The sequence below is a fragment of the Pelmatolapia mariae genome, linkage group LG1, assembly GCF_036321145.2.
Source record: "Pelmatolapia mariae isolate MD_Pm_ZW linkage group LG1, Pm_UMD_F_2, whole genome shotgun sequence".
Lineage (NCBI taxonomy): Eukaryota > Metazoa > Chordata > Actinopteri > Cichliformes > Cichlidae > Pelmatolapia > Pelmatolapia mariae.
The window spans coordinates 24,906,402-24,922,202 of NC_086227.1; the positions used below are offsets into that span (position 1 = coordinate 24,906,402).

General features: G+C 39.2%; 2 protein-coding genes across 4 annotated transcripts in view; one reads left to right on the forward strand and one right to left on the reverse strand.

The window, feature by feature from the left end:
* The window catches only part of hipk3b (homeodomain interacting protein kinase 3b), a 44,894-nt gene extending 42,778 nt beyond the window's left edge, over nucleotides 1-2,116 (reverse strand). For both annotated transcript variants that reach the window (XM_063477014.1, XM_063477022.1), the window contains exon 1: nucleotides 1,789-2,116. In XM_063477014.1, the coding sequence (XP_063333084.1) occupies nucleotides 1,789-1,861 (73 nt within the window). In that variant the 5' untranslated portion in view covers nucleotides 1,862-2,116. The remainder of the gene's footprint in view (nucleotides 1-1,788) is intronic.
* A 1,960-nt stretch (nucleotides 2,117-4,076) lies between these two features.
* On the forward strand, nucleotides 4,077-15,199 carry cstf3 (cleavage stimulation factor, 3' pre-RNA, subunit 3). 2 transcript variants are annotated; one of them, XM_063477035.1, is made up of 20 exons: nucleotides 4,077-4,289; nucleotides 4,893-4,997; nucleotides 5,169-5,264; nucleotides 10,207-10,239; nucleotides 10,816-10,913; nucleotides 10,994-11,060; nucleotides 11,160-11,194; nucleotides 11,276-11,402; nucleotides 11,501-11,578; nucleotides 12,008-12,170; nucleotides 12,437-12,546; nucleotides 12,679-12,795; nucleotides 12,889-13,107; nucleotides 13,207-13,309; nucleotides 13,438-13,507; nucleotides 13,605-13,800; nucleotides 13,915-14,065; nucleotides 14,186-14,280; nucleotides 14,412-14,472; nucleotides 14,646-15,199. In XM_063477035.1, the coding sequence occupies exons 1-20, from the start codon at nucleotides 4,263-4,265 to the stop codon at nucleotides 14,843-14,845; spliced, it is 2,151 nt and encodes a 716-aa protein (XP_063333105.1). In that variant the 5' UTR covers nucleotides 4,077-4,262; the 3' UTR covers nucleotides 14,846-15,199. The 2 variants fall into 2 exon arrangements, with proteins under 2 accessions (XP_063333105.1, XP_063333115.1); XM_063477045.1 differs by lacking the exon at nucleotides 14,186-14,280 and having other exon boundaries at nucleotides 14,646-14,756.
* The last annotated feature ends 602 nt before the right edge of the window (nucleotides 15,200-15,801 follow it).

The window sequence follows — 15,801 nt, forward strand, 5'->3', positions numbered from 1 at the left end:
TTACTTTTGAGATAACACACAGTTACCACCCAACACTTCTGCAATTCAGTCTACATCACAGCTTCTTCTTGTCACGGTGGTCTCTTACGTACACTCTCAATCACTCCATTTTGTTTACTACCTCATGTCTGTACCCACACCTCAAGATAACATCACCCAAAAACCGGTCTTTAAGCTTGCCACAGTGCAAAACAGATAACCAGTTGCCCCAAATTTAGTAGATATGTGCAGTCATTATTCCCTCACTCACCAACCAAAATTGCTCACTAATACCAATTACTGTAAGGTAAACCACTAGTTACGTTATTTACTGGCCTGACTTTCGTCTGTCATTACTGCCATCATTGCCACCCACAGCCATGCATTAGTAGCCTTTCTATGCTACTGATAAAGTGAAGAACACAGACATAATCAGCAGACAAGAGTATCTAGGGGAGAAAAAAAATTCACAAAAAAATAGCAGTGCAGTGCTGAAGTTTACTCTGAGTGTCACAAGCGCTCACTGGTGGTAACGTCACCAAGGTATTATAATAGGCTGTGAAACTTGAATACTAGTTTATCTAAGCTACTCATAACCAAATGAGCAACACATTACTGGACAGTCTCTTGATGCTATTTACATCAGACAAGTGTTACTGGCAATGTAAAAAGAAAAAGAAAAAAAACTGTAAGGCAGGGAAAGTACATTAGCTTTACAAGCCAGTCTGGGTATTGAATTTCTCTGAGTTTTAAAAGGAGAAGGAACCTCACTATGGCTGCCGCCACATAAATAGCTGGCTGTTCAAATAATCTTGCCTACAATTACACAGCACACTTTAATTTTGCTGGATCACACAAAGGAACTCACTTATACGTCCTAATCTTTATATTTAACACAAAACCACCACAGTCAATGCGGCAAAACACCAAGCAGATCATTACAGATATACTGTATGATTAACTTGATACTTTGGGTTCTTTTCTTCCAACGTGTTTATGCCTGCTGAAAAAAACAGCTTCATATTTTTGGTCCAGGAAAACGCAAGTCTGGGTGCACTTCAATGAGCTGTTGTTAGTATTCTAACCTGAAAGAGGGTTTCTAGATCATCATTACCGAAAAACATAAACGTCTGAAAATGACAGAGACACTTCAAATGCTTCATCACAATTAGACTTCCAGTTAACTACAATTTAACAACACGTGGCACTGCCATACATCTGGTACAAATTTAAACCAAAAAGTATGACTGGGTTGTATGTCTGCTTATTTTTGCCATGCCTGATTATGATAAAGTATTAACATTATGCGACAATCTTTGACTAGCATATGTTAACTGACTCACAGGCGAAACCCAATGTAACCTTAACTAACACAGCACTCACTATTTAAGTCACACGATCCTTATCGTCCATTTAGAGTTAGTTAACATTAGAACAAGCGATTGTAGTTTCCAAAGCTAAACGAGTCGACCTTGTGTTAAAAGAAATCAACTGGTCGCCGTGACAACACTGAAAACAGCAAACGCGTCAGTGTTGGCACTCACGCCAATAATTTGCACATAATAACACCGCAGTTTGACTAAAAGAGAAAATTAATTCAGGTTTAATCAATCAAATATCCAAAGTGCTGGGGGAACTACCTGCGCACGAAAGGTATGCTTACATATTGGGTTATAAAGGCAAAAGCTCGCTAGCTAAGTTTGTAGCTAAGTTGTCACTTAGTATTGCGTCACATTTAGACTACCATTTCAAAGGTTAGGCTAAATAAACACCACAGAAAAATAGCCTTCCCACCACCCCGCTGCTTACCTTCACATAGAGTCACTATAAGTATAATCCAGGGCTTCTCTGAACATGTTATGGACTTATAAATCCATACCATGTACAGTTCGCCTGCATTGCTGCCATCTTGTCCTAGACGACAGGAAGGGAGAGCTCACTCTCGGTAACGCCACCATCTCCCACATTTTAAACACTAAATAACTCTTGCATATGAGCTTCCAGAAACACCACACCGAACCCACGTCGTAGCTACACAATTCAAACGCGTCTCCGTCTTCTTTGGGCAGCGTTGCCCATCTCTGTAAAGGGTGTCCGTTACCCTGTCTAGACGCACCGCTCCGCGGGCCTGCCAGCCTCTAACATGTCTCTTTTCTCTAGGAACTGGAAGCGAATGTTTGCGAACTGACGGCATTGGCCAGGCCAGATTAAATGATTACAGAGCAGGTGCAAAGATGGGGGATTCACTGGTTCGTTTCTGGGAAGTCGGTTAGACAGAAAACAGTACACTAAAATGGGGAGCTTTTTTTCATAAAAACAAATAAGGTATACTGAAAATTACTGACAACATACACGAGAAAGACAAAGGGGTTGAGAAGGATGAGAGGAACAAAAGAATGAACACAGAGATGTAGCTTACATTTGAAGTATAATAAAACACAGGTAAAGTGTTAATGCAATACTACAGTCCCCTTCGGGTTTTGCCAGGATGACATGTATTTATAGCTAACATCAATGAATGATAATGTGAAATACAATTTACAACTTTTGTTTTACATATATTCAGAATAACAACAATAAAGTTTGAATTGTTAATGTGATTGTTTCATGATTTGTTCCTCTAGTAAAGTGTTAGCAGCATACTTTCTATAGCCTAGTAAAGTTAGAAGAAAATAATAAAAATAGAATATGAAAATGTACCATCCAAAGGCAGCAGCATCCTCTTTTTAGCCACCCTTCTATCATGTGTTCTGAAAATAAGCTAGCTAGTACTTACTCTAGGCTTCACATTGACACAACCCCTAATGCCCCAGATAGAAGGTATTTGCTTAACCAATTGTCCAAGCACATCTTTATTCAACTCCTGACTTTTTTTTCTTTCTTTTTTTAATTTATACTGCTCACCTGATCTGCTGTGAAAAGGCCACCAATAACAGTTTTTTGTTTTTGTTTTTCTAATTCTGATCCTGGAAGAGATATGAAATCTAGATCAATATGATGAAAGGTAGGACTAGTGATGCCAAAAACATGCTGACCAGCCTTCAAAGGAAATACAAGCTGAAATCTACTGCTCAGACAGTCAGGAGGCACCCAGCTGGCAAAAAAGCTGCCCATAAGCCCCTGGTGTCTGAGTCGACCAGCTATAATGTAATCCACCAAAAGGCATTTGTCTTTGTCAGTCCTCATCTGTCCTCACCCGAGTTACACACAACAAATCACAGAGCCTGCCCGGTCAGCTGGAAAACAGGTGTGAACACCTCTTGTCTAACTTGGTTTATCTTGGGTAAACACAGCTGGGATGATAATGGGGGTAATCAGAAGAACCCACATGTGCAGAAGGCCCCGTATATAAATTCCTTTAGCACTGAAGACCGAACACGGCGTTGCTGTTGCTGAAATAGTTTGTATGGACGAAAAAAAAGAAGAAGAAAAAAAGGTAGCCGTCTACTCGTGAACTGGCTCCGTGGTCTTTTGCTTTGGTCTGCTTGGATTTTACCAGACGGTTATATGAAAGTGCGCGCTCTCGATGGTTATCGTTTGTCTCCCCCTATTGGCCAGTGATGTGGCCAGCAGTCTGCAGCACAAAACAAGCTTTGTTTTACTGATTGACATATTTTCTGCAATTTCAGTAAACAACGGATTTGTTTTAATTTATTTATGTATTTTTATCTACACAAAAAGGATTAATAAGCCTAGGGGTTAAGGTACAAGTCAGTATTTGTACACTGACTGACTACTAGAGGCCGCCTATAGGTCAAAATTGTAACACGGGTTTGCAGTCGCATAGGAATCACCTGAGTGCACATTAGCAGATGCACATCACAGTAAAACATAATTTCCAAGGCACATTTAGAATTTCATGATATTTTTTTAAAGAATAAACTTGAAAAAATGAAAATAGACTATAGTTTTAATCGTGTAAATCAGTTTTCTTACACAATATAGTGTACAGAACATACAATGTAACTTTAGATAAACTGCACTCAGAGGAGTAGGGCAAAGGGCACACTGTCAAACTCGCTTTCGTAGAGATCGGCGCTTTATTTTGAAGGACTCGCGCCGGAACTGTTATTGTTGTTGCCACTGGCGGAGCGGAACACCAGTGTCACGCCATTTTAAGACATCGGCGAGCCGTTGAGCGGCTAGTCGCTTGATGGCAATGTGATCGTCTTCTTTGAAGCTATGCCGATTACGAAGTGTTTTTAAAAACGTGTCACCGCGTTATTCTTTGAGTGTTCACACAATTGATAAAGACATTTCTAACCTAGGTTACTCTTCCAGCCATGTCGACGGAGGCAACGGCCGAACAGGTAGCTACACGCAGCGGGTCAAGCTAACCCGTGCTGAAAAGAATGCATGATTTACACCGTGTTATTTTGGATAATGTTAGCAAGATGAGAAAGCGGTAGTATTTGCTTATGTTTCGACTTATTCTACGTCGAGTTTAGCTAGCACTAGTAGCAGATATGTATGTTTGGTTTACGACTGGAAGCTGCAAGTTTAGCCCGTCGTTCGCCATATTGAGTATAAGCGTTTGTAGTAAAGTCGCTACTTAACGCTTGTTGTTAAACCAATTGAGTTAATTTAAACACTTTTATAATCTATTAGTACACATTAACCGAATGTGGTCTTAGTCGCGCCACGTAAAAGGAGTTAACATGCCAGCTAATTGGACATTGTTCTGTATTTGTAATGTGAATTACCATTCAAATATTCGTAAATTTCTCTAACTTTTACTGCAGTGTGGTAGCCAGTTATTCTATTATTGACTACCATAGAATACTAAACCTACTTATGTATGTTCTAAGCCTCAGGATGGGCCTCCCTTAGCACTTGGCCCTTAGATTAGTTGTTCCCCAGCACTATTCAGAGGCATAACTATGTTGTCCCTGTGCCTTTGTGCTGTCTTGCAGGCAGCAGCAGAATATATCCCTGAGAAGGTGAAGAAGGCAGAGAAGAAGTTGGAAGAAAACCCATATGACCTTGACGCATGGAGCATTCTGATTCGAGAAGCACAGGTTTAGTGACACAGAGTTGTATTCCTGGGGTTAAGGAAACTGGGGAATAAGGGTGGTTGGGCTTGGGTTATAAACTGTTAGAATACAAAGCAGCCATAAAATCTTTTCCTCCCATGACTGGTTTTTGATATGTTAAATAGTGTGAGGTGTCAATGCATTTTCCTTCTTTAGAACCAACCCATAGACAAAGCAAGGAAGACATATGAGCGACTTGTCTCACAGTTCCCAAGTTCTGGCAGATTCTGGAAGCTATACATTGAAGCTGAGGTTAAGACTTTTCTTTTGTTTTTAATTTTATTTAGTGTGCATGGCTGGGAATTTTGTTTTTTCCTCAAATGATCAACAATGTGATTTTCACACAACCAAACTGTCTTACTTTAATGACCAATAAAGTCGCAACTCTTATTTTGGATCGCTGAGCCTGCCTACTTCAGCTGGAACTATCGGTCCTAAATTTTGTAGTTTTCATTACAAGATTGCCATCAACAGTCACGATTAACGAGTGATTAAAAACTGAAGGACATGGATTGAACATGCGTGAAGAATGATGTGAAACGCTTTATATTTCCCAGGCTCTTGCTTGACTTCTTAAGAGTTGTGCCTTTTTAAAAATTCAAACAAAGGGGGAATTAGTTCTAACAGTATCTTTTCCACAAAATTCTTCTTATGTTCCCAGGATTTTAAAGTACACATTTTCTGCGCCATATTTTTAATGGGGTAAAAGTGCATTTGTTGCATGTTTGGTCTGCAACAGTATTAAAACTATTTTAATAGTATTGGAGTGCATTAGCCTTTTATTCACTTGTTGTGTCAATTTATTGCCTCCTGTGTCATTTCTTTTGGGTAACTGTATAAAAACTTTTTAACTGTGTGGCCCTTTCTTTCTCCCCACTCCTCCTGAAGACAAGTGACCCTATTGCCTCAATGCCATCAACAGGCTTCGCTGCTCCTTATAGAATGACCTTTTTATTCCCCCCTCCCCAAACAAATAATTTTTGCTAACCCAATAAAATAACCTTGATGCCCTTCACCTTTGCAGAAGATGACTGCAACTGATTTTAAACCAATACTTTCCAAAAGTTACACAGGAAGTTGCACCAAACCATCAGTCTTTTGTTTCCAGTTAAAAGGCCACTCCTGCCTTCTGGAGACTTGCTACTTGTGTGCTGTGCACCGAATGTGGGTTTATTTGAGGTTATAGTGGCTGTAGTTGGCTGGTTGAGGGGGTTTCTTCCCTGCGTGAAGTTACATCACCCCCATGTGTCCATCCCTGGTCTTCACACACTGAAATACAGGGAGAGATGTGCAGCTGCCTCTAGTCTTTTCTAAAACGACCAGTAGTAATTTCCGTTATTTGCATCAGTAAAGCATCACTGTTGAAGTCCACACTTTTTAGGCCCTCTAAAAATATCAACAGCAAGCTATTAAAGAGTTGTCTACTATTACTGTTATTATTGAGTTATTGCTTGGTAATCTGCTGCAGACAAGCTAGAGGGTTAAAATAAAACAGTTGCATTTACACATCACTGGTTCCCTTTTGTTTGTTTTTTTGTTTTGTTTTGCGTCTGGAAGCTTGACTCGTAAACAAAATACTTTTATTTAAAGTCGCTGTATTTAAAAAAGAAAACTTGAACATATGTGGTTTCTAACTTTAGATATTTGCTTAGGATCCATTTTTATTTTTTGTAAGCAGGAAAGTAAAAATTTTAAAGGAATAGTAGATACACCATCTACTGTCAGCTTTAAACAAAGCTGTGGACCTGCAGAAGACATGACAATAGACTGATTTTTTTTTTTCCTATACATAATATTAGCATTTACAATAAAATGCAAGGCAAATAAAATGTAAACAGTACTGACATTAAAAAAATACATTTTGCATTTCAAGTTAGGTAAGCTTCTAGTGTGTGTAGTTTAAGTAGAGGTCAGCTAGTAGCAACAGACTACAGACAGGGAAGAGCTCTAAGCAAGAGTCAGATTTTTTAAATGGATAAGCATATTTGACTATTAAAGCTGATTTTTTAAGTTTTTTTGGGGGGGGGGGGTTAAGGGCAAATAGAATTTTTTTTTTATTTTTTTTTTTTAACCCCTACGTTGTTTAGTCCTCTTTCCCCACCAAACAGTTAATTCCAAAATCCCAACCCCAGTTTTTATTCTGGCATATTTGCGTTGAGCTTTCTGTTAGCTGGAATAACAGACGATAACTAAAACAGACATAAAGGTTCCCCCCCCCCACCCTGGCAACAGAAAGCCTTTGTATACTATCGTAGTTTGATGTATGTGTTAGTATTTATTTTATTTAATATTTTAAATTTTATGATAATGTAGAAAGAAAGTCTGCCTGGTAAGTATGTGGAGGATGATCTCAACTTAAAAAATTATTATATTAAAGAGTTAAGTAGTTGGAAATCCTCATAGTGTTCTTTACTTAAAGTGGATGCAAAATTCTTTCCACTGTTGTTTGTGTGTGTGTGTGTGTGTTAGGCACATTTTCTAAAGACCTCATTTGCTCTGTGCAGATCATAGCATGTCTTCTTCATAACTCACCACTTTTGAAGACCTAGTTTTAGAGACCACGGCTCAGTTGGGTTTATGTTGAGGCAGCACATTGATTAAAATACAAAGTTGTTTCTGATTAATATAGGCACTGTATAGTGAGACTAACCAGCTGTTTTTAACTGTTAGACTGAGGTTTATCTATATTTTGTACCCTTACCAAAATATTTTACATGCAGTTTGTAAGAAGAGCTTAATGGGGCTAACTTACTTTGTCTTCCTTCATGGTGCAGTAACTTGATTGTTTGAGTTATACAGTATGAGCAGCCTGTGCTATGATGGATAAAAGGGAGGGAACAACAGGGAAAAGTGTGCCTACATTTGTTAAGTTCGTGTCTTGTTTTCTCTCAGAGTGGATCCTCCTGTATAACCTTTATGACAATGGGAACTAAATGCAGTTGAGCTACTGTGTATTCACATATGAATTGCAGATTTGCACTACCTTAACGGCAGCATTGAAAGATACCAGCCAATACTGTATTCATTTGTTGGATAGTGGACCTCAAAAATTGGAAACTAAGAAAATCCGCACTCTTATAAATTAGGATCGTTTTGATTGCATTTCTCAGAAACTAGGTCACCCCAAGGAAAGTTCAGTGTAGTTATCTTCAACAAATAGTGAAGAAGTTGCGATTTATTTTTTTTAGATAGAAATTATGTAGCTTTACCTGCTTTGAAGTGCTCCCTCTAATTTAAGCTGTTTGTGTAATTATATTCATGGTTTTCTTGTGAGCTTTCCATTTTTTCAGTTAAAGTAAGCTGATAGTAAGCTTTAAAGCATTAACAAAAAGGTGTGTTGCAGCAAGTCATCTCAAGTAGAATTTTGTGCTTGAAGCGATTATGCAACCTAATGCGAAAAGGGATGTGGCATGTTAAATATCAGGAGGAGCTTTTCTGCAACTACCTAGGCAGATGCATCCAAACAAAACATCATTGCCGTGTAATTTGTGCACATTATGTAACTTCTCTCTTCCAGTATTACACAAAAACAGGATTTGCATCAGCTCTAGTAAAAGCTTTTGTTGACAAAGCTACCTGTGATTCTCTCACACTTAACCCTTTCAGCAAGTAACCCAACCAAATACACTACATTTTAGAAAGCTTAGACATTCTAGTATTAAATCTTACGCCATTTCTATTCCTATGTCAAAGTTTGCTTAAATAACTAAAGTTTTACTTTACAGAAAATATATATATATATACACACACACACACACACACACACACACACACACATATATATATTAAGCTGGCCATCCAAGAGTTTATGATTTTTAGGTTCCACTGCCTTGGTACATCATTTTATCATCAACAAAGTACAGTGTTTGGTGGTAAAGGTTTTTTTTTAACTTAAATATTTGATCAAAATCTGATGTGGTGATTTAAGTGTCACCTAGATCTTTATTGTTTTTTGAGCAACCTTTTACATTCGAAGAAAAGTTTTGTGGCATGCAAAAGTTGCTGCACACCTTTGCAACTTTTCGCATTATTAAGAGTATTTAACAGTATTTATTTATCTTAATATTTTTCGGAGTTCAGTTTTACTCGGTGACGGCCAGTAACAGGTTTTGAAGAGTTGTTCAAAGATTTACATGTCACTGTATTCTTCCTCTTTTATTATTAAAGGTTTACTGGTGCTTTATGACTGGGTTTGTTGTTCTTTTTTTTTTTTTTTTTTTTTAAAGGGTAGGAAGTGTAGGTTATTTCTTAAGCGCCTTAAGACATTTCCTAATGACTGAAAACCTTTGAAAATTGAGTTCCAGCATTCATTCCTTAATTGTAGTTTACCTTGAAACTTTTTATTTTTGCTATGTTAATGTTGTTCTTTTAGGTCTAAAATGGCATTTGTACATACCAGTACAGTTACCCTGGGCCTTACAGCCATAGGAACGTTGCAGTCTTAGTATTTTTGTTTAATAGGTCGCAAAAAAACAACTAGTTTAGAATTTGGTCCACATTTCTGTGTAAATATTAACATTAATCTGTAAACTGTCTAAGCTGCAGTGTCAGGACATTGTTAATAATTTCATGACATCTCTGTGACTTTTTACATATTTAAGCCTCAGCAAGTACAGTTCATGTTATAGCAGTGACCTGTGCTTTCTCAGTGTAGCCATGCAAAGTATTGTTTTTGTCACCATAAGCCTAATTCAGCACCCCCCCCCACACACACACACACACACACCTAATCATTTTTCAAATTTTTATTATTGCACTATGGATGTGGTTACAAATTTCTACAGTGCTTATGCCACAGAAATAACAGCCTTACCTCTACGTACCGGAGGATGGTTTCAGCTCATTTGTAGTAGGCCGTAAGGAATTCATCGCTGCAAATTTTTACTATTGGATGGAGCACACCTGAGGCTTTGAGCTATCTGGAAAAAGGCCCTTTTTTTTTCTCTGAATGCTGGATTTCTCAGCCTGCAGTCCAATTTCAGTATTTTTCCTGGGTAATGTGGCGCTACTACAGTGAAAATAAACCCCTTTCTAAAAGTAGTTTGTCATTCTTGTGTGAATTTCACTTTGTTGATCTTTGAGGTCGTGTGTGTGCGTGCGTTTGTGAGTGGTTGTTACATTTGCATGAATGCATGTTTTCGATAAGCCATAAAAGTACAGGAAAATTAACATTGCATTACACTCTTATTTTCAGATCAAGGCTAAAAACTATGACAAGGTAGAAAAGGTAAGTGTCCGCCTCACTCATGAAATCTGAAAGTGAAATTTTAAAATCTGGGAAGGGTGGTATGACTGTTCCTAAATACACTAGTTAAGTATTGTTTCTGATTTCAAAGAGTTACGCATACAGACAATTATAGTACCCATTAAAAGGCACCTGGAAATGGTGATTAAATAGAAAATGTAAATTTTATAAATCAGTAATAAGTCTTTGAAATGTTAGAAGTGGGTTAGTCGCTTTTTTGAACTCAATTGATGACACTTTGGGGGGGGGGGTTTCCCACTAGGTTTCCACACTAGCAATGTGTCTTTAACCCTTTCAACATTTAACCCACTTATAAATATTAAATAAAAGCAATAAATTGATATACATGAAATACATTTTAGTTCAAAGATTTGAACAGGAACAAATCTGGTATTCTGGGTTTAACTTCATGCAGTTAAATGTAGCAATCCTGTTACATTGTAAACAGATGATTGCATCCAAAGTCAAATAGTTAAAGAGAAAGTGTTGTGACTGTATATGACATATAAAAGTGTGTTTCCATCTGCTTTGTTATCTAACATCTTCTGGGCCCTGTAGTTGTTTCAGAGATGCCTAATGAAAGTGTTGCACATCGACCTGTGGAAATGCTACCTCTCATATGTTCGAGAGACCAAAGGAAAGCTTCCCAGCTACAAGTAAGATGACAAGCTGCATTGTTTTATTGAGCATTTATTTACTGCCATACAATTTTACACCATCTTCTTCTTTCCATCAGAGAGAAGATGGCCCAGGCTTATGACTTTGCCCTGGATAAAATTGGCATGGAAATTATGTCATATCAGGTATGCAAATCTGAACAATGTATTTGTACTAATGGTATGAGTGTTTTGTTTGTTTTTTTTAAACTAGTATTGCATAACAGCTATCCGTTACTCTTTCAGATCTGGGTGGACTACATCAATTTTCTGAAGGGAGTGTAAGTGCTTTTCGTTTCATGACTTAAGGGTTAATCAGCTCTGTTAGCATCTCTTTAATGTTGAAATTTTTGTTTTATTAGTGAGGCTGTGGGTTCATATGCAGAGAACCAGCGAATCACTGCAGTACGGCGGGTGTACCAGAGAGGCTGCGTGAACCCTATGATCAACATTGAACAGCTCTGGAGAGATTATAGCAAATATGAAGAGGTGGGTGGTCCACCTTTTTCTGCTCTTAAATGGAGTTTTTGGTTTTTCAAGATGAGTACTGAGTGACTGGTAGACTGACTTGTCTGTCTCCCAAACAGGGTATCAATGTACATTTGGCCAAAAAGATGATTGAGGATCGAAGTAGAGACTACATGAATGCCAGGAGAGTAGCTAAGGTGAGATATTGCAGTTTCCCAAGTATGCACAGGCTTACGTGCAGTCCTTTGTCCTGTGTACTCTCTTTGTTAAACTAATAATAATAATAATGCATTTATATAGCGCTTTTCAAGGCACCCAAAGCGCTTTACAATGACATTATTCATTCACGCTCACATTCATTCACACACTGGTGGAGACAAGCTACGGTTGTAGCCACAGCTGCCCTGGGGCAGACTGACAGAGGCGAGGCTGCCATATCGCGCCATCGGCCCCTCTGGCCAACACCAGTAGGCGGTAGGGTAAAGTGTCTTGCCCAAGGACACAACGACCAGGACAGAGAGGCCGGGGATCGAACCGGCAACCTTCCGGTTACAGGTGCCCTTCCCAACCCCCTGAGCCACGGTCGCCCCACTAATATAGTTTTCTGTATTGTTTCCATATTTCAGGAGTATGAGACAGTGATGAAAGGGCTGGACAGGAATGCACCATCAGTACCACCTCAGAACTCCCCTCAGGAAGCGCAGCAGGTGGAAATGTGGAAAAAGTATATTCAGTGGGAAAAAAGCAACCCACTGCGCACAGAAGACCAGACCCTTATTACAAAGAGAGGTAACTGTTTGTGGCCAAGCTGTAATGCTGGTAAATCTCATTCTGTGTTTGTCTCGGAAGGCCTGTAATTCCAGTTGTTATGCTGATATGTAATTTTTTTAGTACTTTTTGAACTGTAGTCAGTGGGTAATGCATGACATGTGGGATTGAAGCCACTAGAGGGCGCGGATTGACGCTTTTCTCCATGTGCATTCTTGAGATGCACTGAACCTCAGCTGTTGAAGAGCCAATATTTTAGTCACTAACTCTTATTTTTTGTGATGCAGTGATGTTTGCCTATGAACAGTGCCTGCTGGTCCTGGGCCACCATCCTGACATATGGTATGAGGCAGCACAGTACCTGGAGCAGTCCAGCAAACTTTTGGCAGAGAAAGGGGTGAGAGATGAACCATATCATTGTGAAATTGAATGTAAATTTTTGTTTAAAGGCTCTTAAGTATTTTTCAAATAAAGCTAAACTTCAGCTCAAACAGTCCCATAAGTCTGTATTTCTCCCCCTACCCCTCAGGACATGAATAACTCAAAGCTGTTCAGCGATGAGGCAGCTAACATCTATGAACGTGCCATCGGGACTCTTCTGAAAAAGAACATGCTTCTATACTTTGCTTTTGCTGACTATGAGGAGGTGAGGGTCCATTACAAACTCTGCACACTCTGTAACCCAGACTGAAAGAGGGACGCTGACTTATTGGCACATTTCCTTTTCTGCTGTCTTTAGAGTCGCATGAAGTACGAAAAGGTCCACAGCATCTATAATAAGTTGTTGGCGATTGAAGACATCGACCCCACACTGGTCTACATCCAGTACATGAAGTTCGCCAGGAGAGCCGAGGGCATCAAATCAGGTCGCACCATCTTTAAAAAAGCCAGAGAAGATCCACGCACGCGCCACCACGTGTACGTCACCGCAGCGCTCATGGAATACTACTGCAGCAAGGTAAGAACACGTGATCAGATGTGTAGTATATGAACTGTGTGTTTTTCACGCATACACGTCTAAGGGCTTTTTGTTTTGTTTTGTTTTTTTTGTTAAAAGGATAAATCAGTGGCCTTTAAAATTTTTGAGCTTGGTTTGAAGAAGTATGGTGACATTCCAGAGTACATACTTGCATACATCGATTACCTCTCACACCTCAATGGTACGTAACAAGTTTTGTGGGTTACTTTTGATATCAAAGAAATAGTGATGTCTTAGTTTCTTCCTTTGTAATGCAAAAATGTCTCCTGTTGTTGTTGTAAATAATCAGGGGTTTTTTTTGGCTTTCAGAGGATAACAACACCAGGGTTTTGTTTGAACGTGTCCTCACCTCAGGAAGCTTATCACCAGAAAAATCGGGGTAATGTCAAATATTGAATAAATTGCATATATGTACGTTTATGTCATAACAATCGATATCAATGTTTATTAACTGTGATGTGTGTTTTGTTCTTCAGTGAGATCTGGGCCCGGTTCCTTGCCTTCGAGAGCAACATAGGAGACCTAGCCAGTATTCTGAAAGTCGAGCGCAGGCGTTTCATGGCCTTTAAGGATGAATACGAGGGCAAAGAAACGGCCTTACTCGTAGATAGATACAAGTTTATGGACCTCTATCCCTGCTCCACCAGTGAACTCAAGGCCCTTGGATACAAGGTGTGTCTTTTCCCATTTGGCATCGCAGTATCCCGTTCCTGCTAAAATAAGCAGATTCCAGCTTTTCTGCTGACATGAACTGATACTTAATTTGTATCTGCGTCTTATTTGTAGGATGTGTCACGTGCCAAACTGGCAGCACTTCTCCCAGAGACTGTGGTGGCACCCTCTGTACCTGCTTTAAAGGACGAAGTTGACCGTAAACCTGAGTACCCCAAACCAGACACAAATCAGATGATCCCCTTCCAGCCACGTCACCTTGCCCGTACGTAGTCCTCAAATCCAGTAAACCTACGAGTACGATGCATCTTTCCACTGCTCTCTCTGCTGCATAAAGCATGAAAGGATCCATCTTTGACGTAGCTTCTCGTGTTTCTCCCTGCAGCTCCAGGTTTACACCCTGTCCCTGGTGGAGTGTTCCCAGTCCCCCCAGCTGCTGTCATCCTAATGAAGCTGCTCCCTCCGCCTACGTGCTTCACTGTTAGTAGCAGCAGCTTAACACTTATCAAGCTCATATTTACTGGCAATGAATAAAAGATGTTAGGAACCGTTTTTTTCCCCACTCCTTGCTGCTTGGATTCAAAAGAGTGTGTGATTGTTTGTTGCTGCAGGGTCCCTTTGTTCAAGTGGATGAGCTCATGGAAACTTTCAGGAGATGCACACTTCCTGAGAGTAAGTCTGCATTTAGGATGAATCCATACAACTTCTATTTTTAGTCACATTAGAAGAAATGGATGGATGCTGTAGTGACAGAGCAGCTGTTTTACACTGCCTAATTGTGTGTTAACAGGTTGTTGTACTTTTCATTTGACCTGCTTCTCTTTTATTACCCCTTCCCTTTGTAGCTGTTGATGCTGCTGTAGAGCTGATCACTGGTAGACAGCCTGATGTAGGAGGGGAGGGCAACGGATCCATGGAGAACCACACTATTGCCAAGTCACTCAAGAGGCCTAATGCAGACTCAGACGAGGAGGATGATAAAGGAGCGATTGCTCCTCCCATACACGACATCTACCGCGCACGCCAACAGAAGAGGATTCGATAAACTAAAGAATGTAATCTTTAACCACTGGTCCTATAGGATAAATGTACATGTCCACCTGACAGATTATACATCAGCTGATCTTGGTACAGAAGAGAAGTGTACACAAACAAACCTACAGAAAGTCTGCGCACCTGAGTGTTTTTGTGGCTTTTGTTTTGTCAGCAGTTCTTATTTTTAAAGACTGACCATTATACTGTACAAAATTTTTAATTCAGCCTTTGATTTTGGCACACCTCCCAGTTTTGGCAATGTTTGATGAGGAATTGCAAAGTGGAAGCAAGCTCCTTTTTTCCCTTTCCTTTTTTTTTAGATAACTGGAGGAAACACAATTTCTTTCAATAAAAGTGAGAAAGTAACCCGACTGTGCTTTTTTTTTTTTGACTTTGAAACTGAAGTAACGCTTCATTGTGACAACTACCAGCAGGGGGCACAATATAAAACTTTACCATTTTTGTGGAAGAATCAATGTTTTGTCTGTAAATTTAATAACTAAAGACTTAAACAATTAGTTGGTTGGCAGCATTTTGCTGTCACTACCAAGCAGATCTTCATTTCATGACAAATTCAAAAAGACTGCACATAAGCAAACATTTATTATCAACCAGCTGCTTGTTTTCACATGGTGCTCAGGATGTAATTTTCTCTACCTAGCACAGCTTTGTATGCTCTTTAGCAACATACAATCTGCCCAATCCATAAGACACAAATTCTTACAGAAGCAAAAACAGTGCATATGATGCAAATAATGCATATAAAGTAGTTGTCGGTCTTCTCTTACAGCTTTTAGTAGTTTCAAATTATTACAGATATTTTAGTTTTGTGATTTAGTGTTCTAGCTTCAAATTATCTCAGGACTCTGTAACCATTCACCTTCTTATTTAACAAACAGGATGAAAACTGTTTCACATTTCCTCTTAAACTCAGCTGAAAGCAACATTAGATTTCAGTACTGTCAG

Bases quoted from the DNA above. Each gene is read 5' to 3' on its own strand.
- cstf3 (XM_063477035.1), top strand. From the start codon at position 4,263: ATGTCGACGGAGGCAACGGCCGAACAG. The intron at 11,403-11,500 runs GTGGGTGGTCCA...TCTCCCAAACAG, and splicing joins ATTATAGCAAATATGAAGAG to GGTATCAATGTACATTTGGC. The intron at 14,066-14,185 runs GTACGTAGTCCT...TTCTCCCTGCAG, and splicing joins CCAGCCACGTCACCTTGCCC to CTCCAGGTTTACACCCTGTC.